The 27,192-nt window shown below is 40.2% G+C and overlaps 1 protein-coding gene across 3 annotated transcripts in view; it reads right to left on the reverse strand.

Moving 5' to 3' along the window:
- HGSNAT (heparan-alpha-glucosaminide N-acetyltransferase) overlaps positions 1–27,192 on the reverse strand; it is a gene marked incomplete at both ends in the record, with an annotated part of 45,360 nt that overhangs the window by 9,993 nt on the left and 8,175 nt on the right. For 2 of the 3 annotated variants that reach the window (XM_079726639.1, XM_079726638.1), the window contains 7 exons: positions 446–476; positions 1,075–1,151; positions 2,830–2,927; positions 3,589–3,658; positions 20,701–20,770; positions 23,357–23,478; positions 23,693–23,829. In XM_079726639.1, the coding sequence (XP_079582765.1) occupies positions 446–476; positions 1,075–1,151; positions 2,830–2,927; positions 3,589–3,658; positions 20,701–20,770; positions 23,357–23,478; positions 23,693–23,829 (605 nt within the window). The remainder of the gene's footprint in view (positions 1–445; positions 477–1,074; positions 1,152–2,829; positions 2,928–3,588; positions 3,659–20,700; positions 20,771–23,356; positions 23,479–23,692; positions 23,830–27,192) is intronic. The other variant, XM_079726640.1, reaches the window with a different exon arrangement.

A 27,192-nucleotide genomic window follows, 5' to 3' on the forward strand; every position in this document is an offset into this window, starting at 1 on the left:
ACCAGGGAAGTCCTCCACTATTATTTTAAAGTGTAACTTATTACTGTCCTTAACTGCTACATACTTATCAGAATTCCCTGATACTGATATACTGCATACCTTTTAGGAACTAAGATGTTTAAATTTATTTTCAGGATTAGTGGAATATTCCGAAGTTATGATTTCCTACGAGATTCCAGGATCTTGTACATCATATCCACACTAATAAAATGTTCCCTCTGAAATCAGCAGTCTTTTATTCTCACATGTCTTAGATAAGCACGAGGCCAAGTGTCAGAACAATTCAGGAACCCGGCTTTTGGAAGGACCTCATCACGCCGTCACCTGTGGGCAACACAGGCCCGCAGCCCGGAACTCAAGGCTGGTGTTGGGAAGTTCCAGCATCCGCTGAAAACAAAACTTTGCAGATGGGCTACGAAGAGCGGATGGCGGATTTGCAACTCACCACGGGAACACAAGGTCAGCCACCGTCAGCCCTGCAGAAGAACACAAGCACGGCAGTGAGGAAAGGACCTGGAACGTCGGTGCTCCCTAACCCAGGACGGTTTCCATCTCACACTGATGGGGAAAGTCCTGGGTAAACCTTGTGAAGCAGCACCGAGCTCCCTGGACTCTGCGGCCAGGGGCCGGCCCGGGCACTACCTGAGAGCACCTCTGCTGTGGGAACACCACAGAGAAGTATGCGGACAATCTGTGATCTTAGGCAGATCTTACTCAAAACCCACCCTAAACCAACCCCCCAGCCAGATTCACAGCCACTATTCAGCGCCACTCAGACCACCCCCAGCTCCATGGCATCCCCAGGAGGACCATGAGTCTCAGGGCAGGACGCCCACGCGGCTGAGGTACAGGGCACACCTAGAAGAGGACAAGGATCGTTTACAACGTGATGACAGCAAAGCATCTCGGAGCCAGAGCACATGAAAGGAAGAACAGAACTGAAGGCTGACAGAATGACCTAAGGGGCCTCTGTGGGGCTCACCTCCAGAACCCCTGGGGGATGCCAAGGAGCTCTCCTACCCGCAGCTCTCAGAGGGCCCGCGTCACCAAGGCGACCTCTCGGCGGTGTCTTACCATTCCAGCTCGCGTGCTTGAAGTACCAGTATCTCCCGCCTCCGTAGTTCACGAAGACCATGAGGATAAGCGCGATTCTGCAAAGCCACAAAGATGCGCTCTCAGGGCCTGGGCATGTAACAAGGGTGGCCCGGCTGCAGGACACAGGTGCCATCATGGTACAAGCAGACACTTAAAGAGCAGGAGACTCGCACTTCTAACCATCACGGTTAGGACCCCGTGCTACAGTCCTCTCTGCCAACATTTCCAACATGATGTCTGAAGAAAAACTCACACCAACGCTGAACTGTGTAACTAGAAAATGGTGCAAAACATTCCCGATCATGCCACTTTGTGCTAATTACTTAGATGTCTCAGGTTAAAGAAGTGTAGTGGGAGGGGACAGTCTTTAGGGTCAAGCCCTGGGTCCCTCTCTCTTAGGAGCCACTGGACCTCAGGCGAGCCCTTCATCAGTTCTCTGTGAGGAGGGACACCCCTGACCCGGGGACCACGGGCACCACGATGGAGAGTAACGTACAGCACAGCACCTCAACGGTGCTTGAAACATGTTAGCACTTAATCAATGTCAACTCCCGTCCACCTGTGAACATCTCCGAACGAAAGAGGAAGACAATAAAACAGATTCTGCATGTGCTGTTGTTTGTTGCTAATTTCTCAGAATATGGGGAATAAAAACGTTAGTATGGGGTTTCCCTGGTGGCGCAGTGGTTGGGAGTCCGCCTGCTGATGCAGGGGACACGGGTTCGTGTCCCGGTCCAGGAAGATCCCACATGCCGCCGAGCGGCTAGGCCCGTGAGCCATGGCCGCTGAGCCTGCGCATCCGGAGCCTGTGCTCTGCAACAGGAGAGGCCACGGCGGTGAGAGGCCCGCGTACCGCAAAAAAAGACGAAAAAACGTTAGTATGTCAGTGGGTGATTTGTGGGCACTCTGGAGCCCAACTTAGTCAACTCTGTGGCTCAATTTTTTTAATCTGTGAAACAGGTGTATTATTAAAAGTATATACTTCATAGGATTGCTAAGAGATTAAAGAAATTAAGACAAGCTGGAACAGTGCTTGGCATATACCATGAGGACTCCAAACTGTGAGCAGTGGTTACTATTAGTATCATGACTGTTATTACTGCCTGGCTTTGGATACACACACAGGAGCACTCAGAGCTCGGGAAGCTGGGTCAGAGTTATCAGGTTATCACTGGAGTCTGAAAGGCCTCAGTGGGAGAAACAGAAGCCTGACACCTAGACATTACTTTTCAGCCACACAGTCTTAGACTCTATTTTCAGAGTTTGGTCCTGGCCTTTGTTCTTTTCCCAGAACTGGAAAATGACAATTTACTGCAGGGCTCTGTGGATCTGCTATTAGTTGATGTCCGAGCTGCTGTGCGAATGGTGGAGGAGGCCAAGGGCTGCCCCGGGTTCCGTTTCCAGACTGGGGCACCGGCCCATCGGTCCAGGGCTGAGCGGACACGGGGCCCTCGGGCAGCCGCTCACACGTGTGAGTGGCTTTCTCAGCAGCACCTGTGCCCCAGGGGAGGCGGGCTCCGGCCTCTCCCACCGCTGCCCTCCAGGGACACGTCACCCTGGCTCTCGTGACAGGTTTCAAGTCAGGAGAGGCCACCGATTTCTCTTTAGGGCAGGAAATCCTTTCTAGCCTAGAGAGTAAAAGGCACGTGAAACGCCTCCCGCTGCAACTGGGTGGACTTGTGAACGTGCCACCGAGGCCACCTGTGCCCACGTGTCACCAGGGAGCCCACGTACCCGCGGAACGTGTCCACGCAGCGGAGGCGCAGGGGGGCCGCCGACGGACGCCAGGCCTCTGGTGGGGGGTCGCCCACCCTGCTCGGAGACCCCAGCTCCTGCCGGAAAAGAGGAGAAAAATGCAAACAGTTCATAATACAGAAGAGTAAACTACACTTTCCTGTGTTTTAGGGAAGAAATTAGCAGAGTGAAAGCCAAGGATCATTGCTCTGGATAATACTTTAATTTGCTTTTGTAAAGACCCCACCTAGAGGTTAGGTCTTTCACTTTATTTGGTTTATGTGCCTCCTGCCGAGCTCTCGGTGGCCATGCTGATAAATGACCACAAAGGAGCAACAGTACCAGCAAATGTGTCCATAAGTGGACACAGATACGTCCATAATTAATCAATTAACACAGACAGTATGTTTAATCATCACAGCAGGCCATCCCATGTATAGATTTAATACTGATGTCTCTCACTCTTTTGTCTTCATCTTGATACTCTCTACTTAAACGGATTGATTCAACAGTGCTGCCTGAAGAGTGAAAACCATCTCCACACCCAGCATCACAAAGCAGCTCAAGCTCCAGCCTCACAAAGACAGGGATGGGGGGGGCACCCTTCATGGGGCCAGCGAGGACCGCTGTTTACCAAGAAGGCAGGATACGTGACCTGGCCTTGCACAGCATGAGATAGTTAAGATTACTAAATATCGGACTGTAAATCCAAACCCAGGAAAACACCCAGAGCACACACAATGCGTTTTAACAACTCACAGAATTGATGAGGCCATCAGTTTCCTGAGAGTTTATGGCTTTAGAAATCCAATCATGACAGTCTTCCAAGCTGTAAATAAATAAAAGGGCTGGTTAATTTGTTTTCCTCAGCAGAATTTTCAGAATGGTATCATATTGAAAGGAAATTAATTTAAAGTTCACATTCTACACCAGTCAAAGAATTAAACATTTTAAAGTGTTTTAACGAAACGGAAGTAGAAATCCAAGTACTTTCAAATGCTTCACCCTTATAGCATGGTCTCCTGATCGATGAGACAGGAATAAAGACAGAGCTTTCGTTCAAGGGTGTTGTGAGGAAGATGGCAGAGTACAAGGACGTGCGCTCACTCCCTCCTGCGAGAACACCGGAATCACAACTAACTGCTGAACAATCATCGACAGGAAGACACTGGAACTCACCAAAAAATACACCCCACATCCAAAGACAAAGGAGAAGCCACAATGAGATGGGGGTGCGCAATCACAGTAAAATCAAATCCCATAACTGCTGGGTGGGTGACTCATAAACTGGAGAACACTTGTGCCACAGAAGTCCACCCACTGGAGTGAAGGTTCTGAGCCCCACGTCAGGCTTCCCAACTTGGTTGTCTGGCAACGGGAGGAGGAATTCCTAGAGAATCAGACTTTGAAGGCTAGTGGGATTTGATTGCAGGACTTTGACAGGACTGGGGGAAACAGAGACACCACTCTTGGAGGGCACACACAATGCAGTGTGCACATTGGGACCCAGGGGAAGGAGCAGTGACACCATAGGAGACTGAACCACACTTACCTGCTAGTGTTGGAGGGTCTCCTGCAGAGGCAGGGGGTGGCTGTGTCCCACCGTGAGGACAAGGACACTGGCAGCAGAAGCTCTGGGAAGTACTCCTTGGCGTGAGCCCTCCCAGAGTCCGTTATTAGCCCCACCAAAGAGCCCGGGTAGGCTCCACTGTTGGGTCGCCTCAGGCAAAACAACCAACAGGGAGGGAGCCCAGCCCCACCCATCAGCAGACAAGCGGATTAAAGTTTTACTGAGCTCTGCCCACTAGAGCAACACCCAGGTCTACCCACCACCAGTCCCTCGCATCAGGAAGCCTGCACAAGCCTCTTAGATAGCCACATCCGCCAGAGGGAAGACAGCAGAAGCAAGAAGGACTACAATCCTGAAGCCTGTGGAAGGAAAACCACATTCACAGAAAGACAGACAAAAGGAAAAGGTAAAGGACTATGTACCAGATGAAGGAACAAGATAAAACCCAGGAAAAACAATTAAATCAAGTGGAGATAGGCAACCTTCCAGAAAAAGACTTCAGAATAATGATAGTGAAGATGATGCAAGACGTCGGAAAAAGAATGGAGGCAAAGATCGAGAAGATGCAAGAAATGTTTAACAAAGATCTAGAAGAATTAAAGAATAAACAGAGATGAACAATGCAATAACTGAAATGAAAACTACACTAGAAGAAATCAATAGCAGAATAACTGAGGCAGAAGAATGGATAAGTGACCTGGAGGACAGAATGGTGGAATTCACTGCTGCGGAACAGAATAAAGAAAAAAGAATGAAAAGAAATGAAGACAGCCTAAGAGACCTCTGGGAAAACATTAAACACAACAACATTCACATTATAGGGGTCCCAGAAGGAGAAGAGAAAGAGAGGGGACCAGAGAAAATATTTGAAGAGATTATAGTTGAAAACTTCTCTAACACAGGAAAGGAAATAGCCACCCAAGTCCAGGAAGCACAAAAAGTCCCAGGCAGGGTAAACCCAAGGAGAAACACGCCAAGACACATGGTAATCAAACTGACAAAAACTAAAGACAAAGAAAAATTATTGAAAGGAACAAGGGAAAAATGACAAATAACATACAAGGGAACTCCCATAAGGTTAACAGCTGATTTCTCAGCAGAAACTCTACAAGTCAGAAGGGAGTGGCAGCACACATTTAAAGTGATGAAACGGAAAAACCTACAACCAACATTACTCTACCCAGCAAGAATCTCATTCAGATTAGATGGAGAAATCAAAAGCTTTACAGACAAGCAAAAGCTAAGAGAATTCAGCACCACCAAACCAGCTCTACAACAAATGCTAAAGGAACTTCTCTAAGTGGGAAACACAAAAGAAGAAAAGCACTTACAAAAACAAACCCAAAACAATTAAGAAAATGGTAATAGGAACATACATATCAATAATTACCTTAAACGTGAATGGATTAAATGCTCCAACCAAAAGACACAGGCTCGCTGAATGGATAAAAAAAAAAGACCCATATTTATGCTGTCTACAAGAGACCCACTTCAGACCTAGGGACACATACAGACTGAGAGTGAGGGGATGGAAAAAGATATTCCATGCAAATGGAAATCAAAAGAAAGCTGGAGCATCAATTCTCAGATCAGACAAAATAGACTTTAAAATAAAGAATGTTACAAGAGACAAGGAAGGACACTACATAATGATCAAGGGATCAATCCAAGAAGAAGATAGAACAATTATAAATATATATGCACCCCAACATAGGAGCACCTCACATAAGGCAACTGCTAACAGCTATAAAAGAGGAAATCAACAGTAACACAATAATATTGGGGGACTTTAACACCTCACTTACACCAATGGACAGATGATCCAAACTGAAAATTAATAAGGAAACACAAGCTTTAAATGACACAACAGACCAGACAGATTTAATTGACATTTATAGGACATTGCATCCAAAAACAGCAGATCACACTTTCTTCTAAAGTGCACACGGAACATTCTCCAGGACAGATCACACCCTGGGTCACTAATCAAGCCTCAGTAAATTTAAGAAAATTGAAATCATATCAAGCATCTTTTCTGACCACAATGCTATGAGATGAGAAATCAACTGCAGGAAAAAAAACATAAAAAACACAAACACATGGAGGCTAAACAATATGTTACTAAATCACCAAGAGATCACTGAAGAAATCAAAGAGGAAATCAAAAAACACCTAGAGACAAATTACAACGAAAACACAATGATCCAAAACCCATGGGATGCAGCAAACGCAGTTCTAATAGGGAAGTTTATAGCAATACAAGCCTACCTCAAAAAAAAGAAAAATCTCAAATAAAGAATCTAACCTTACACCAAAAGGAACTAGAGAAAGAACAAACAAAAGCCAAAGTTAGTAGAAGCAAAGGAAATCATAAAGATCAGAGCAGAAATAACTGAAATAGAAACAAAGAAAACAATAGCAAAGATCAATAAAACTAAAAGCTGCTTCTTTGAGAAGATAAACAAAATTGATACCCAATTAGCCAGACTCATCAAGAAAAAGAGGGAGAGGACTCAAATCAATAAAATTAGAAATGAAAAAGGAGAAGGTACAACAGACACTACAGAAATACAAAGCATCCTAAGAGACTACTACAAGCAACTCTATGCCAATGAAATGGACAACCTGGAAGAAATGGACCTATTCTTAGAAAGGTATAACATTCCAAGACTGAACCAGGAAGAAACAGAAAATATGAACAGACCAATCACAAGTAATGAAATTGAAACTGTGATTAAAAATCTTCCAACAAACAAAATACCAGGACCAGATGGCTTCACAGGTGAATTCTATCAAACATTTAGAGAAGAGCTAACACTCATCCTTCTCAAACTCTTCCAAAAATTGCAGAGGAAGGAACACTCCTAAAATCATTCTATGAGGCCACCATCACCCTGATACCAAAACCAGACAAAGACACTACAAAAAAAGAAAATTACAGACCAATATCACCAATGAATATAGATGCAGAAATCCTCAACAAAATACTAGCAAAAAGAATCCAACAACACATTAAAAGGATCATACACCATGAGCAAGTGGGATTTATCCCAGGGATGCAAGGATTCTGCAATATACGCAAATCAATCAATGTGATACACCATATTAACAAATTGAAGAAGGAAAACTGTATGATCATCTCAATAGATGCAGAAAAAGCTTTTGACAAAATTCAACACCCATTTATGATAAAAAACTCTCCCAAAAGAGAGCATAGAGGAAACCTACCTCAACATAATAAAGGCCATATAAGACAAACCCACAGCAAACATCATTCTCAATGGTGAAAAACTGAAAGCATTTCCTGTAAGATCAGGAACAAGACAAGGATGTCCACTCTTGCCACTATTATTCAACATAGTTTTGGAAGTCCTAGCCATAGCAATCAGAGAAGAAAAAGAAACAAAAGGAATACAAATTGGAAATGAAGTAAAACTGTCACTGTTTGCAGATGACATGTTACTCTACATAGAAAACCCAAAAGATGCCACCAGAAAACTACTAGAACCAATCAATGAATTTGGTAAGGTTGCAGGATACAAAAGTAACGCACAAAAACCTCTCGCATTCCTATACACTATCAATGCAAAATGAGAAAGAGAAATTAAGGAAACAATCCCATTTACCACTGTAACAAAATACCTAGGAATACCTAGGAATAAACCTACCTAAGGAGACAAAAGACCTGTATGCAGAAAACTATAAGACACCGATGAAAGAAATTAATGACAATACAAACAGATGGAGAGATATACCATGTTCTTGGATTGGAAGAATCAATATTGGGGAAATGACTATACTACCCAAAGCAATCTACAGATTCAATGCAATCCCTATCAAATAACCAATGGCATTTTTTACGGAACTAGAACAAATTATCTTAAAATTTGTATGGAGACACAAAAGATGCCGAATAGCCAAAGCAGTCTTGAGGGAAAAAAAACGGAGCTGGAGGAATCAGACTCCCTGACTTCAGACTATACTACAAAGCTACAGTAATCAAGACAATATGGTACTGGCACAAAAACAGAAATACAGATCAATGGAACACGTTGGAAAGCCCAGAGATAAACCCATGCATCTATGGCCAACTAATCTATGACAAAGGAGGTAAGGATATACAATGGAGAAAAAACAGTGTCTTCAATAAGTGGTGCTGGGATAACTGGACAGCTACATGTAAAAGAATGAACTTAGAACACTCTCTAACACCATACACAAAAATAAACTTAAAATGGACTAAAGATCTAAATGTAAGACCAGACACTATAGAACTCTTTGAGGAAAACATAGGAGGAACACTCTTTGACATAAATCACAGCAAGATCTTTTTTGATCCACCTCCTAGCGTAATGGAAATAAAAGCAAAAATAAACAAATGGGACCTAATGAAACTTAAAACCTTTTGCAAAGCAAAGGAAACTACAAACAAGATGAAAAGACAACCCTCAGAATGGGAAAAAATATTTGCAAACGAATCAATGGACAAAGGATTAATCTCCAAAATAAATAAACAGCTCATGTAGCTCAATATTAAAAAAACAAACAACCCCATCCAGAAGTGGGCAGAAGACCTAAACAGACATTTCTCTAAAGAAGACATACAGATGGCCAAGAAGCACATGAAAAGCTGCTGAACATCACTAATTATTAGAGAAATGCAAATCAAAACTACAGTGAGGTATCACCTCACACCAGTTAGAATGGGCATCATCAGAAAATCTACAAGCAACAAATGCTGGATTGGGTGGGGACAAAAAGGAACCCTCTTGCACTGTTGGTGGGAATGTAAATTGATACAGCCACTATGGAGAACAGTATGGAGGTTCCTTACAAAACTAAAAATAGAATTACCATATGACCCAGCAATCCCACTACTGGGCATATACCCAGAGAAAACCATAATGCAAAAAGACACATGCACCCCAGTGTTCACTGCAGCACTATTTACAATAGCCAGGTCATGGAAGCAACCTAAATGCCCATCGACAGATGAATGGATAAAGAAGATGTGGTACATATATACAATGGAATATTACTCAGCCATAAAAAGGAACGGAATTGAGTCATTTGTTGAGACGTGGATGGATCTAGAGACTGTCATACAGAGTGAAGTAAGTCAGAAAGAGAAAAACAAATATCGTATATTAACGCATGTATGTGGAACCTAGAAAACTGGTACAGGTGAACCAGTTTGCAGGGCAGAAATTGAGACAAAGATGTAGAGAACAAACGTATGGACACCAAGGGGGGAAAACGCCGTGGGGTCGGGATGGTGGTGTGCTGAATTGGGCGATTGGGATTGACATGTATACACTGATGTGTATAAAATTGATGACTAATGAGAACCTGCAGTATAAAAAAACAAACAAACAAACCAAAAAAACAACTAATACTAAACTTTCTTTGGGTTATTTGTAAGGAAATATGTTAATATAAATGTTTCAGACATTACATGAAATTTCTAAAAATCTCATATGTTCTGGTATAATGTTATCATTAATAATTCTAGTTATTACTTTAAAATGTATATCTCAGAAATAACTAAATTTCCTTGTCAATTGCATTATTATGAACTTTCATCAAATCTGTAACCGTGGTCATTTTTAAGTCTTTTGTCATTTACAGACAGTTCTGGGTGTACTCTGATGCTTTTGCAAATATGTTCCTATAAAAGGGTTTCGTCTTCAAGGAATTCATGGGAAAGACTCTGACAAGTACAGGTTTCTGGTAACTGACTATACTGCTGAACTGAATGAATAAGCATTTTCAGAACTCTAATGGAAAACTGATGAATTCATAAAAGCGCTAAGAAAAGATCAAGATAAAAAAAAAATTACATGGGACTGAGTGAACTGATGAGGATGATTATAATTTTTGTGACTTTCTGTTTGAATAAAAAAAAAATCCCACAAGGACTCAGAGGCAAAAAATATACAAATCAATTTTCACTGCAAAGTAAAGGAGCTGTTACAGTGGAGGATTACTGGACTGAATGTAAATATTATGACATAGTATGAGTGTGTTTCATGTTTGGTAATTGCAATCATTGTTGCTTTTCTTGTGGTCATCCATTTACAATGCTTGGTGTCAGTTTATTTATCTCTTGTAAAAATAAAATACAGTGTGTGTGTGTGTGTGAAAAAAAAAGATGAGTGAAAGACAGATAGAGGTTTAAGTCAGGATGCAAAAATCAGTGAATGTATTTGATTAATAAATAAATAAAAGTAGTATAAAAAAAAGACACATGCACCCCAATGTTCACTGCAGCACTATTTACAATAGCCAGGTCATGGAAGCAACCTAAATGCCCATCGACAGATAAATGGATAAAGAAGATATGGTACATATATACAGTGGAATATTACTCAGCCATAAAAAGGAACGAAATTGGGTCATTTGTAGAGACGTGGATGGATCTAGAGACTGTCATACAGAGTGAAGTAAGTCAGAAAGAGAAAAACAAATATCGTATATTAATGCATGTATGTGGAACCTAGAAAACTGGTACAGGTGAACTGGTTTGCAGGGCAGAAATAGAGATACAGATATAGAGAACAAACGTATGGACACCAAGGTAGGGAAAGTGGTGGGGGGTGTGTGATGAACTGGGAGATTGGGATTGACATGTATACACTAATATGTATAAAATGGATAACTAATATGAAGCTGCTGTATAAAAAATATACAAAATTCAAAAAAAGAAAAAAAGAGTGTTGTGAGGGTGAAATTAGATCATTATTACCCGTCGCTGGAATTCTGATTAACAACACTATTAAAGTTAGAATAGCAGAAGCCTGCAACAACCAAACGTGCCCAATTCAGCAATGACTAATCTCAGTGTCTGCATCTGTGAGAGGATGAGCTATGGCTATTAAAACAGCAGGAACAGTGCAGCAACAGGATGGACCCAGAGACCATCATACTAAGTGAAGTCAGAGAAAGACAAATACCATATGATATCACTTATATGTGGAATCTAAAAATACAACACAAATGAACTTATCTACGAAACAGAAACAGACTCACAGACATAGAGAACAGACTTGTGGTTGCCAAGAGGGAGGGGAGTGGGAGAGGGATGGAATGGGAGGTTGGGATTAGCAGATGCAAACTATTATATAGAGAATGGATAAACAACAAGGTCCTACTATACAGTACAGGGAACTGTATTCAATATCCTATGATGAACCATAATGGAAAAGAATATTTTAAAAAAAGAATGTATATACATGTATAACTGAATTACTTTGCTCTACAGTAGAAATTAACACAGAATTGTAAATCAACTATACTTCAATAAGACAAATTTTTAAAAAAGAGAGACAAAAGAAAAAAAAATTTGTCCACCCTGGAAAAAAAAGAATGCCTGTACAAAGAAATATAAATACAAACTATTAAATACAAAAAGCAAACCACAGTATTCAGACTCAATTACAACTAAATAAAAATGCACAGATGTGGGACTTCCCTGGCCATCCAGTGGTTGGGATTTCGTGCTTCCACTGCAGGGGGCACGGGTTCAATCCCTGGTCAGGGAACTAAGATCCCACATGCCGTGTGGCACGGCCAAAAAAAAAAAAAAAAAAAAAAAATGCACAGATGCAAACTGAGAAAGTTTGACAGTGACCTTGGAGTGACTCACAGTTAATATACTGGGTTCTTTCTCCTAGATGGTGCTTTAGTGCAACAAGATATCCAGAGGATATTAAATTGATTTACCTGATTAACAAAAGATAAATATCTTAACTGGTTTTTCTTTGAAACGACAGTTTTTACTTGGAAAAAATGTTTCAAAAAGTATATTTAGCTCTTTCACACAATGTTTACATTCTGATTTACTTCCCCTTTTCTTTTTTTTAAACTTTGGAGTGGAAATGAATCCTGATTTCCAATACACTAAAGATTGTTTAGTGACTTGATGGGGTAATATCATTTGTTATTTACAATTTCTGAAATTCTCTGGGACGGTTTCACTTTTATTTAGTTTGTTTGTGCCCATAAGGACATGAACTTTCCATTTTATGTCCCCACATCCGATTATTAAAGTCCACACAGAATCCTTTCTCAATCCAACAACTGTAGCAAACTCAGAGCTAACAGGCCAATTTGTTATTTTTCAAATAATAATGAATACTTAGCATTTTTAATTTGGTATATAAGAACGATTAAATTTGCCCATTTAGTAAGTACAATTCTTTGATTAAAAAATCAAGAGAAGGCAAGTCTTTGTCTGTAAATCATTGAGGGCTTTCTTATAGAAATTATGTATAACATTTCTAATATTACAAGCCCTTATATGTACTGTGCTTCCAGCTCTCTTGATACTGAAAAGTGTAATAAACTTCATACTCATACAGGTTTTGCATAAAATTTGCACATTTGAACATTTGAAATATTCAATGCATAGGATTTTTCCTCCTCTTTCCTTTTTTTTTTTTTTTTTTTTGGTCATGGAAAGTTTCAAACATATACATACATATAAGTAGACATACCAGTATAACGAACCACTATGGACCCATTACCCACCTTCAAAGGTATCTACGAAGCATGGTCAATCTTACTTCATCTATACTCCCACCCACTGCCCCTTTCCCCTGACTCGGCTTGATCATTTTAAAGAAAATCATAGGGGACTTCCCTGGTGGCACAGTGGATAAGATTCCATGCTCCCAAGCAGGAGGTCTGGGTTGGATCCCTGGTCAGGGAACTAGATCCCACATGCATGCTGCAACTAAGAGTTCACATGCAGCAACTAAGGAGGCTGCCTGCCACAACTAAGGAGCCTGCAAGCTGCAAATAAGGAGCCTGTGTGTCGCAACTAAGGAGCCCACCTGCCTCAACTAAAACACAGTGCAACCTAATTAATTTCTAAAAAGAATATATTAAAAAAAAAAAAGAAAGAAAATCATAGACATCATATCACCTCATCTATAAATACTTCAGTACGTACTGCTAAAAGATAAGGACTCAGGGGATGGAGTCAAGATGGCAGACTAGGAGGACACGGAATTCGTGTCTCTGTACAACTAAGGCACCTACCAGGCACTGGTGGGGGACCACGGATGCCTAAGGGGATGGTAGGAACCCCCAGTGACTGGCTTGCAGGATCTTGGTTCCCAGGCCAGAGGTCGGGCCTGAGCTCCTGTGGTGGGAGCTCTGAGTCCAAACCAATGGACTAACAGAGAACCTCAGACCCCAGGGAATATTCATTGGAGTGAGGTCTCCTGGAGGTCCTCATCTCAGCACCAAGACCTGGCTCTAACCAACTGCCTGAAAACGCCAGTGCTGGAAACCTCAGGCCAAACAACCAGTAAGATAGGAATATAGCACCACCTATCAAAAAAAGAAACGACAAAAAAAAATGTTACAGATGAAGGAGGAAGGTAAAAACCTAAAAGATGAAATAAATGAAGACAAAATAGGCAACCTACCTGAAAAAGAATTCAGAGTAATGACAGTAAAAATGATCCAAAATCTCGGAAACAGAATGGAGAAAACACAAGAAACATTTAACAAGGATCTAGAAGAACTAAAGAGCAAACAAACAATGATGAACAACAAAATTACTGAAACTAAAAAACTCTAGAAGGAATCAATAACAGAATAACTGAGACAGAAGAATGGATAACTGAGCTGGAAGATAAAATGGTGGAAATAACTGCCAGGGAGCAGAATAAAGAAAAGGAATGAAAAGAATTGAGGACATTCTCAGAGACTTCTGGGACAACATTAAATGCACAACATTCGAATTATTGGGGTCCCAGAAGAAGAAGAGAAAAAAAAAGGGTCTGAGAAAATATTTGAAGAGATTATAGTTGAAGACTTCCCTACCATGGGAAAGGAAATAGTCAATCAAGTCCAGGAAGCTCAGAGCCCCATACAGGATAAACCAAAAGAAAAACACACCAAGACACATATTAATCAAACTATAAAAATTACATACAAAGAAAAAATATTAAAAGCAGCAAGGGAAAAGCAACAAATAACATACAGGAAATCCCCGTAAGTTTAACAGCTGATTTTTCAGCAGAAACTCCGGGAGTGGCAGCACATATTCAAAGTGATGAAAGGGAAAAACCTACAACCAACATTACTCTACCCAGCAAGGATCTCATTCAGATTCAATGGAGAAATTAAAACCTTTACAGACAAGCAAAAGCTAAGAGAATTCAGCACCACCAAACCAGCTTTACAACAAATGATAAAGGAACTTCTCTAGGCAGGAAACACAGAGACAGAAAAGACCTACCAAAACAAACGCAAAACAATTAAGAAAATGGTAATAGGAACATACATATCGATGATTACCTTAAATGTAAATGGATTAAATGCTCAAACCAAAAGACATAGACTGGCTGAATGGATACAAAAACAAGACCCGGGCTTCCCTGGTGGCGCAGTGGTTGAGAGTCCGCCTGCTGATGCAGGGGATACGGGTTCGTGCTCCGGTCTGGGAAGATCTCACATGCCGCGGAGCGGCTAGGACCGTGAGCCATGGCCGCTGAGCCTGCGCGTCCAGAGCCTGTGCTCCGCAACGGGAAAGGCCACAACAGTGAGAGGCCCGCGTATCGCAAAAAAAAAAAAAAAAAAAAACAAGACCCATATATATGCTGTCTACAAGAGAACCCCTTCAGACCTAGGGGCACAAACAGACTGAAAGTGAGGGGATGGAAAAAGATATTCCATGCAAAAGGAAATCAAAAGAAAGATGGAGTAGCAATTCTCGTATCAGACAAAATAGACTTTAAAATAAAGACTACATAATGATCAAGGGATCAATCCAAGAAGAAGATATAACAATTGTAAATATTTATGCACCCAACAGACGAGCACCTCAATACATAAGGCAAATGCTAACATCCATAAAAGGGGAAATCGACAGTAACACAATCATAGTAGGGGACTTTAACATCCCACTTTCATCAATGGACAGATCATCCAAAATGAAAATAAATAAGGAAACACAAGATTTAAATGACACATTAAACAAGATGGACTTAATTGATATTTATAGGACATTCCATCCAAAAACAACAGAGTACACTTTCTTCTCAAGTGCTCATGGAACATTCTCCAGGATAGACCATATCTTGGGTCACAAATCAAGCCTTGGTAAATTTAAGAAAAGTAAAATAGTATCAAGTATCTTTTCTGACCACAACACTATGAGACTAGGTGTCAATTACAGGAAAAAAAACTAAAAAATACAAACACATGGAGAGTAAACAATATGCTACTAAATAACCAAGAGATCACTGAAGAAATCAAAGAGGAAATAAAAACATATCTAGAAACAAACAACAATGAAAACACGATGATACAAAACCTATGGGATGCAGCAAAAGCAGTTCTAAGAGAGAATTTTAGAGCAATACAATCCTACCTGAAGAAACAAGAAAAATCTCAAATAAACAACCTAACCTTACACCTAAAGCAATTAGAGAAAGAAGAACAAAAAAAAGAAGGCACCAAAGTTAGCAGAAGGAAAGAAATCATAAAGATCAGATCAGAAATAAGTGAAAAAGAAATGAAGGAAACAATAGCAAAGATCAATAAAACTAAAGCTAGTTCTTTGAGAAGATAAAAAAAATTGATAAACCATTAGCCAGACTCATCAAGAAAAAAACGGAGAAGACTCAAATCAACAGAATTAGAAATGAAAAAGGAGAACTAACAATTACAAGCAACTATATGCCAGTGAAATGGACAACCTGGAGGAAATGGACAAATTCTTAAAAAGCAAGACCTTCAGAGACTGAACCAGGAAGAAATAGAAAATACACACAGAAAAATCACAAGCACTGAAATTGAAACTGTGATTAAAAATCTTCCAAGAAACAAAAGCCCAGGACCAGATGGCTTCACAGGCGAATTCTCTCAAACATTTAGAGAAGAGCTAACACCTATCCTTCTCAAACTCTTCCAAAATATAGCAGAGGGAGGAACACTCCCAAACTCATTCTACGAGGCCACCATCACCTTGATACCAAAACCAGGCAAGGATGTCACAAAGAAAGAAAACTACAGGCCAATATCACTGAGGAACATAGATGCAAAAATCCTCAACAAAATACTAACAAACAGAATCCAACAGCACATTAAAAGGATCATACACCATGATCAAGTGGGGTTTACCCCAGGAATGCAAGGATTCTTCAATATACGCAAATCAATCAATGTGACACACCATATTAACAAAATGAAGAATAAAAACCATATGATAATATCAATAAACATAGAAAAAGCTTTTGACAAAATTCATCACCCATTTATGATAAAAACTCTCCAGAAAGTAGGCATAGAGGGAACCTACCTCAACATAATAAAGGCCATATATGACAAACCCACAGCCAACATTGTTCTCAATGGTGAAAAACTGAAACCATTTCCTCTAAGATCAGGAACAAGACAAGGTTGCCCACTCTCACCGCTATTATTCAACACAGTTTTGGAAGTTTTAGCCACAGCAATCAGAGAAGAAAAAGAAATAAAAGGAATCCAAATCAGAAAAGAAGAAGTAAAACTGTCATTGTTTGCAGATGTCATGATACTATATAGAGAGAATCCTGAAGGTGCTACCAGAAAACTACTAGAGCTACTCAATGGATACAAAATTAATGTACAGAAATCACTTGCATTCCTATACACGAATGATGAAAAATCTGAAAGAGAAATTAAGGAAACACTCCCATTTACCACTGCAACAAAAAGAATAAAATACCTAGGAATAAACCTACCTAAGGAGATAAAAGACCTCTATGCAGAAAACTATAAGACACTGATGAAAGAAATTAAAGATGATACAAACAGAGGGAGAGATATACCATGTGCTTGGATTGGACGAATCAACATTGTGAAAATGACTATACTACCCAAAGCAATCTACAGATTCAATGCAAGCTCTATCAAACTACCAACTGCATTTTTCACAGAACTAGAAGAAAAAATTGCACAGTTTGTATGGAACACAAAAGACCCCGAATAACCAAAGCAATCTTGAGAAAGAAAAACGGAGCTGGAGGAATCAGGCTCCCTGACTTCAGGCTATACTACAAAGCTACGGTAATCAAGACAGTGTGGTACTGGCACAAAAACAGAAATATAGATCAGTGGAACAGGATAGAAAGCCCAGAGATAAACCCATGCACATATGGTCACCTTATCTTTGATAAAGGTGGCAAGAGTATAAAATGGAGAAAAGATGGCCTCTTCAATAAGTGGTGCTGGGAAAACTGCACAGCTACATGTAAAAGAATGAAATTAGAACACTCCCTAACACCATACACAAAAATAAACTCAAAATGGACTAAAGACCTAAATGTAAGACCAGACACTATAAAACTCTTAGAGGAAAACATAGGCAGAACACTCTATGACATAAATCACAGCAAGATCCTTTCTGACCCACCTCCTAGAGAAATGGAAATAAAAACAAAAGTAAACAAATGGGACCTAATGAAACTTAAAAGCTTTTGCACAGCAAAGGAAACCATAATCAAGATGAAAAGACAACCATAAGAATGGGAGAAAATATTTGCAAATGAAGCAACTGACAAAGGATTAATCTCCAAAATTTACAAGCAGCTCATGCAGCTCAATATCAAAAAAACAAACAACCCAATTCAAAAATGGGCAGAAGACCTAAACAGACATTTCTCTGAAGAAGACATACAGATTGCCAACAAACACATGAAAAGATGCTCAACATCACTAACCATTAGAGAAACGCAAATAAAAACTACAATGAGGTATCACCTCACACCAGTCAGAATGGCCATCATCAAAAAATATACAAACAATAAATGCTGGAGAGGGTGTGGAGAAAAGGGAACCCTCTTGCACTGTTGGTGGGAATGTAAATTGATACAGCCACTACGGAGAACAGTATGGAGGTTCCTTAAAAAACTAAAAACAGAATTACCATATGACCCAGCAATCCCACTCCTGGGCATATACCCTGAGAACACCATAATTCAAAAAAAGGCATGTACCACAATGTTCATTGCAGCTCTATTTACAATAGCCACGACATGGAAGCAACCTAAGTGTCCATCGACAGATGAATGGATAAAGAAGATGTGGCACATATATAAAATGTAATATTACTCAGCCATAAAAAGAAACGAATTTGAGTTATTTGTAGTGAGGTGGATGGACCTAGAGTCTGTCATACAGAGGGAAGTAAGTCAGGAAGAGAAAAACAAATACTGTATGCTAACACATGTATATGGAATCTAAAAAAAAAGGTTCTGAAGAACCTAGGGGCAGGACAGGAATAAAGATGCAGACGTAGAGAACGGACTTGAGGACACGGGGAGGGGGGAAGGGTAAGCTGGGATGAAGTGAGAGAGTGGTATGATATGGACTTATATACACTACCAAACGTAAGGTAGATAGCTAGTGGGAAGCAGCCGCATAGCACAGGGAGATCAGCTCGTGCTTTGTGACCACCTAGAGGGATGGGATAGGGAGGATGGGAGCGAGACACAAGAGGGAGGAGACATGAGGATATATGTATATGTACAGCTGATTCACTTAGTTATACAGCAGAAACTAACACACCACTGTAAAGCAATTATACTCCAATAAAGATGTTAAAAAAAGAAAACGATAAGGACTCTTTATTTTTAAACATACTGCAATTCTATTACCTCATTTAAGAATATTATCAACAATTCCTCAATATTATCAAATAGCAAGTACAATTTTCTTGTCTTTTTTACAGTTTAATTGCTCAAGTCAGTATCCAAACATGTTCCATATACCCATTGCTTATATTTTTAATTTCTTTTTTCCCTTATAACTCAACTCCCATTTCTAGTTTATCCAGCACTAATAACATCACCATCACATGAAAAACTTGAAAACAGAACCATCTAAGGAAAGGTAAAAGAAAATATTTAAAAATTAAAATTAAAAAAAGCACTTATTTTCTTGTACATGCTTGTTCCCCAAGTGAAAAGGAGAAAGACGCTGTATTCTTACTACTTTTTCAGATTCTTTTCTTTTTTTTTTTTGCTGTACACGGGCCTCTCACCGTTGCGGCCTCTCCCGTTGCGGAGCACAGGCTCCGGACGCGCAGGCTCAGCGGCCATGGCTCACGGGCCCAGCCGCTCCGCGGCATGTGGGATCCTCCCAGACCGGGGCACGAACCCGTGTCCCCTGCATTGGCAGGCGGACTCTCAACCACTGCGCCACCAGGGAAGCCTCAGATTCTTTTCTGGTTCAGACAAATCTGAACTTCCCTGGGCACACTGGAAAGTGATGGGGAAAGGTACAAGGCACTCTTGCTTTCCCCACAAGAGCTTTGTGCCCACAGGCTGCAAAGGGAGAATCACATGTAAAAGGAGTTTCAATTCCACAGTGGGGCAAGGTGGGATTCTTCTCTTTGCAAGAGTCTGATATCAGCTATCGACCACTTTAAACATCACGTAATAGATACATTCACATCCAAAGCACCAAATGAAAACACTCTAATAAACTGGAAGACCATTTACACCTTATCACCAAAGTAATGCAACTCCTCTTTGCGGATTGCACTCCGTCCCTAATGGGTCAGAGTGATAAACTCCCCAAAGGTGCAGGATTTCCCCGAGCTAGCAGGTTTTTTCTTCCAATTTGGATCCGGCTCACCAATAAAATCTCACGGTCTTTCCTGAGACCGTAACCAGCTGAGCATGTGAAAATTCAATCTTATTCCTTTTAAGAGGAAAGACCTCCCCTTGGCAAGGTGACGTGCCAGGCCTGGGTCTATTTCACTTTCTTTTCCTTCTGCAGTCCGCAAACCCACTCACCAGAATTGTTGTTTACCAGGCAGGAGAAGGAATCCTCTCTCCAAGCTGGCCGACCCTAACCAAGGGAGAGTCCACCCTGAGGTCGGAGGTCCCCACCGCAGGAGCTGGGAAGCTGGACCAGAGGCGTGGCCTCTGGGTTCAGAGCCAAGAGGAGGAAGACAGTCAGTGTGGCAGCACCTCCAAAGACCATCACAGGCCTCTTGCATGCGCTACGTGGCAGGATGTGAGAGTCTGTCAGGAAGTGATTGCTCAAGTAGTTTCTTCTACATCGTCAGCCACGTGGGAGAATTGAAGGCAGAGAGCCATTCGCACTAGGTTATTATTTCCCTGAAGTCAGGGACCATCTCTTATTCGACACGGAATCCCTAATGCCTAGGACTACACTGGGCATGGTGGACACAGTCAGTTTTCATTTAATCCAGGAATAACGGTCAAACTACCCTTTCTGAATACAGTTATTCTGTGTTCTATTTTCCCCAGTGTGCCCCCCCAACGCCAGCTTACCTCAGCGAGAACCTTAGAAAGGACACCACAATGATGAGCACCAGGCCGACAAGGAACGCGATACTTACAGCTGCAAAAATAAAGAAAACGTATCATCACCAAAAGCTGTCGTGTCATCACAGTGAAGCTGTAAATGAAAAATGCAAACAGAATATGAACAAGAATGTATATATACGTATAACTGAATCACTATGCTGTATAGTAGAAATTAACACAACACTGTAAATCAACTATACTTCAATAAAACAAATTTTAAAATTAAAAAAAGAAAAAGGCAAACAAATAAAAATGGAAACATATGAAGGAAAAGCCTATATCCTTATGTGAAATTTCTTATTAACAACTGAGAATAGTTTTCATGAGGGAAGGGCTAATTTTCATCATGAAAAATATCAAACGTACACAAAAGTACAGAGAACTGTACAGTAAACCCACATATAGCCGTCACCTAGATTCCAGAATATCAAACATTGTCACTCTTGCTTCATCTACTACTACTACCCACCCTCTTTTTTTTCCCACCTGAAGTCTTTTAAGCAAATCCCAGACATCAAGCTATTTCATTCCCACATCTTCAGGATGTATGTCTATGTACGTCATGCAATTCTTACGTGACCCCCTGAGGAGGACACTGTATCTCTTCCGTAGGACGCTACCGAAGACGCACGGCCTCTTCTGGGTCACAAGAAGGCAGCAAGCAAACCCAAGTAACAAAATAACTGGCCGGTCCTCTTCAAAAGTGTCAAGGTCGTGAAAGACCAAGAAAGGCTGATTAGAGGCCATGAGGTTAGATTAGAGGAGGCCTGGGAGACCTGATCACTAAACGTTCTGTGGGACCCTGGACACGAAACGGACACGAGGACAACTGGAGAAATCTGAGAACTCCGCAGCTCAGTTAATAGCGCTGTGTGCATGAAGTTCCTGGTTTCAATCACTGTACATGGAATCACTGTACTGTGATTATATAGTTTAGGGGCTTAGGGGAAGCTGAGTGAAGGGTATATGGAAACCCTGTTTTGCAACGTTTCTGTGAGTCTAAAACTATTTCAAAGTTAAAAGTTTCTTAAGAATGGACCTTTTGCTGTATAAGCACAATGTCATACAAAATTAATAATTCCCTGGCTACCACTGAGTCCATATTCAAATTTTTCTAGTTGCCTCGAAAATGTGTGTCGTAGTCCATGTGTTCAAATCAGGATCCAAGAAAGGCTTGCATCTTGCCTGCATTGTTAACGTGCCTTAAGCTCCATGCATTGGTCCACAGCCACTGACTTGATTTACACGAGGCTGGCTGTCTCCTATCAGGGCATCTCATTCGAGGTCTAGATCTGCCAGGACCCCTCGCCTGGTGTCACTGAACTTACTCCTCTATCCTCCGTGCGTTCTGTAAATGGGAAGTTCGCTGTAAAGCCCTGGCCGAGAAGTCCCACTTCTCCGGCAGGAACACTTCGCAGGTGCTGTGTCTTTCCCACCACGTCCCATCAGGAGCACCTCCTGCTTCAGACCTTGTGCCCAATGCCCACATTCAGCTGGTGAAGGCCTGTCCCCTCGCGTGTAAAGTTCCCCCTTCATTGGATGGTTCCATCCACTCACGGCTTTTGCCTAAATCAGTAACTTCAATGGGCGCTGCAAAATATTCTGCCACATTACTGGCTGGATTCCTTCTGTAAAGAATTTACCCTCATCATCTAGGACTATTTCGTTACCCTAAGATATAGTCAAAACAGGAAAGGCAGGAGAGATGATTCTGCCTTTATCAGGATCGTCAGTTAACACCAGGTGTCCTTGTTACCCCCAAAGGCAACCAAAATATTGCTTTTGTTGGGGGAGGGGGCCTTGTGCTTTTTAGCTTCATAGTGAACTCACTGGTTTTTGTATGTGCAACGTGCTTCCGTCAATTACATTCATTATTCTTTGAATGATTAAATCATCCCATGTTGGCTCTTTCACATTGGCTCTTACCAGTGTTCTTCTGACAGTCTTCAACAGCGTCACTGTGGACAGTACTTACTGTTGGAACAGCTCCAGGGATTCCTGATACTATCTACTGGGGTCTGGGAGGGACAGATTTTCTCCAGTGGAGTTATTAGAGAACGAACGATCCCTCCTGAACCCAAGGGGACCTCTGGACAGTCAGAGACACATACAGGAAACACTGTACCCTAAATCCTAAAACAAAGAAAGACACCTGACAGTCAACTGTCTTATTTCTAGTTTCTTTCCACTGCATTAATTTTTTGGCTTATTTATACTTCATAATACAGTAAATAACAACTATGAGAATATGTTGATACATCAAATAATTTTTTGTATGTCCCATAATTTTCTTAGTCTACACCAAGGACACAATAAATACATTATAAATATGCCATAACTGAGAGAGACAACCTATAATCCAGGATTTAAATTACCCGAAATGTCGCAAACAGTACTCAAAAACTAAAACCGTTGAAAATGCAAATTTACCAAGAGGGACTTCCCTGGTGGTCCAGTGGTTGAGACTCTGTGCTCCCAGTGCAGAGAGCCTGGGTTCGATCCCTGGTCAGAGAACTAGATCCCACATGCTACAACTAAGACCTGGAGTGGCCAAATAAATAAATAAATAAATATTTATTTATTTATTTAAAATAAAAATCAACCAAGAGCATGTACGTACGAAGGTTACTGTCAACTGGCTTCTCATTAACGACCAGGTCACACGCAATTTCATTGACTCCATCATGGGTGTGCTTTACCAAGAGAGAATAGTTTCCAAATTCTCCAAATTTGTATTCCAGCCTACAAAGATTAGGTAAAATGAAGAAACATCATTAGGTTAGGAAATAAGCAGTTGGATGTTGGTAATGTCACCCAGGCAGAGTGATAGGCATTCCTGGGTGCAGACCAGGGAAGACACAGAAAGATATTTTGAAAGAAGCTAAAACCCAAACAGGAAAAAAGTAGTAGAGAGAAAGTACAGGTGTCAGTAGGTCACATCATAGCAGGTACAAACCTACAAACTTGCTTCTCCTCCGCAGTGTCATTAAGCTGCAGGATGGATCCGTGCTGGGTGCTCACAGCCACAGCCTCAATGCTGGGCTCCCCGGGTTTCCTGCTCTGGGAGACGTCGACCAGGACCTGGAGCAGGCACTACACGATCCAAGCACAGGCCAGGTGTTAGGGGTTTGACAGTCTGTGGTTGTTGGGTATCCAACTGAAGACCTGAGATAACTTTTCCTTCATGCTTATAGAAAACTTTTACACTTCAATAATTTAGGTAAAATTTGCCTACATAACTAGGTGTTGCTATGGAACTACATAATCTTTATTCATAGGTACATTCTTCACATAATTAACAAATACAGCATCCCTTTAATCTTGCATTCTATGGTTTTACTTAATATTATTTAACAAATAAACATCCATGATTCTACCTAATTTGCATATTTATAATTTTTAATGGTTGCATTATATTCCATCAAATACTATCGCTATGAATACTCAGGCTGCTTTCAAAGCTCGTTTTATCTTTTTGTATATAACTTATATAAATTATATTGTTTTGGAAGATATATAATTTAATTATATGATATATAATAATATAAATCTACTTATATTTATAATTTATAAAAATTATATTGTTTTAAAAGATCTACACATGATGTTCTTATTCCTTTAAATTCTTTCCCTAAGACAAATTTCCAAAAATGAGATTACTGGATTAAAAAAATAATCATTTTAATGGTTCTTGTTACACGTGGCCAAATAGCACTCACATAAGAAAAATTACAGTAGATTTATTTCTCATCAGCCTTACCACGACTTCATATCATTCTTCCTTTTGTTCAGGTACTAGGTGTTTATGATACCACAGCATTAAGATTACATTTCAAATTATAAGTAGGTTAAATAATTCAATTTTCTTTTGCTCTTTTATGTTCCTTATGGTGTGAACCACCTGGTAGACACTCAATTCCCTCAAACAGAATCTTAGAAATCTGTCCTCGTACACTGTAACATTAAACTTCTAACTCCCTCAAACGCTTCCCCACTCTAGTGCTTTCATCTTATTATGTTGCTGTTTTTAAAGTTTTACAGGGTCATACTACTCTGGCTTGTTATTTCTTCTATTGCTTCATGAGTTTAACAATGTATTATGCATTTTTTAGTATTTGTTAAATTTGTGGGTTTTTTTTTTTTACTTGAATCCACTTGGGGTATTTGATAGATGGTATCCCATAATTCTAAATACCTTTCCCGTGGTTTTAGCTGTTAAATTCTTAAGTAAATTAGATTCTACTTCTTATACTTCGTTTGGCCCGTTGGTCTTCATTTCTCTTTTTTGGCTACGTTCACGACCGTGCTCTGTGATACTTCTTATATGGTACAGCAAGTCTCCGTACCGTCCGTTCTCCTTTTGGGCCATCCTCTGATTCTCTTGCACACTTACTTTTTCACAGACATTTTGGAATTATTTTTATGCAGCTTCCATAAAGTATCCACAAGCAATTGTGTTGAATGTATAAACTAATTTGGGAAGTATTGCCATTTTTCCTGTGTTTAGGTGTCACATCATTGTGCATTGGCTATTTCTCCATTTAGCCTATAATTTTCCCATTAAAATTGTATCATTGTCCATATATATGACCTCTTATAGATTCTTCAAGATGAAAATATAAGTCATCATAAATCTCTCAATATGCCAACTTATTCTACCTGATAATTTATTTAAGATTTTTACACCCACATTAATTAGAAAGATTGACCTGCATTTTCTGTCATGTCTTGGCTAGATTTTAAGATCAACACCCTGCAGAATGAATCAGATACCAAGCCATCATTTTTTTTTATTGTTGTTATAGTTAGGGTCAGTTTATATAGATTAAGAATTATTTATTATTTGAAAATGCAGGAAAAAATGACCTATTTTTAGGTAGAGAAATTCATTACAACTCTCCAGATTTCTTAATCAGTTGCTGATCTATTTATGTCAATTTCTTGAATCAATCTTCACATTATATTTTTTGAAGGAAATCAATCAATTTTTGTACTTTAAATTGATCAGTCTTAACTGTTCATTGGACCATAATTATTTTAATTTCTGTTGACATATAATTTCTAATTTTGTTAATTTCCATTGTTCCCTTAAATGTATCAATACTTTATCAATTGTGTGACTTTTATTTTTTTAATTTTTAAAATTTTTATTGGAGTATTGTTGATTTACAATGCTGTGTCAGTTTCAGGTGTACAGCAAAGTGAATCAGTTATACGTATACATATATCCACTCTTTTTCTTCTTTTAGATTCTTTCCCCATATAGGGTATTAGAGAGTATGTGTGACTTTTGATTTAGAAAACCATCTCTTGGCTCATTCTTATTCCCATTTTTTTTCTCATTTTGCAGTCTCCATAGTTACTTTTTGTGTTTTTTTTGGACGCACAGGCTCAGCGGCCATGGCTCATGGGCCCAGCCATTTCACGGCATGTGGGATCTTCCCAGACCGGGGCACGAACCCGTGTCCCCTGCATCAGCAGGCGGACTCTCAACCACTGTGCCACCAGGGAAGCCCCATAGTTACTGTTTTTATTGCTTCCTTTTTTCTTGTTTGGATCATGACACTGCTTTCCAAAACCTTGAGATCCTTACTCAGTAGCTTTTCATTGCCCCTTTTCTTCCTGATTAACATAAAGCAGGATCCGGAAAGGAAAGTGGACACACTCTGAAGCTAGAGCGAGGGGTGAGGACCCCAGTGCTGCCATGTGACAGCGGGGGGACCCGGGATAAAGTCACTTTCCTGCTCTTAATCTCAGCATCACCATCTGCAGAATCCAGGTATTTCCTGGATTGCTGTGAGGATTAAATGAGATATAACATACCTAAAACACAGAGCAGGCCCTCAGTAAACAGCAGCTGCAACTTGTATTAACATCATCTTTACTGTTAGAAACATTTAGACACAAATTTTCATAAGAATTGCTTTGGCCAGGTCAAAGATTTTTCTATGACTTTTACGTCTGTGTTCTCTCTCCTATTAGTTTGTTTTTGTTATGCAGAGATATGAAATCGCAGAAAGTATAATCTCTGCCGTTTGTGTTTAGTCTCATTTGACAACACATGATGGATGTTTTGTTAAATACATTACAGATATTTTTGAAGTTATCGATTTTCTTCTACTTAATTTAAGGTCCTTTTAGGTCCCTCTTGTGATAAGCCTTTTCTTGGTCTTGACCTACCTTTTTAATATTACCGATGCTCTGTGTTTCACTTAACTTTACAGGAGGTGTCATGTATTGCTCCATCATCTTCTAGCTGATACCCACACGGGGGACTTTTTAAATTTGTTTTCTTTTTTAAAAAGCTATTTACACTAAACACGTCACTATCCATTAAAATTCCTCCTCTGAAGGTGGTACATTGAAGCTCTTAATTTGGAAGTAAAGACTGTTTCATTTTACATGGAAGAATAGCCAGGTCCTTAAAAAGCAACAAGGTCTAGCATAGGAGCAACA

This window comes from Hyperoodon ampullatus, assembly GCF_949752795.1.
Source record: "Hyperoodon ampullatus genome assembly, chromosome: 20".
Lineage (NCBI taxonomy): Eukaryota > Metazoa > Chordata > Mammalia > Artiodactyla > Ziphiidae > Hyperoodon > Hyperoodon ampullatus.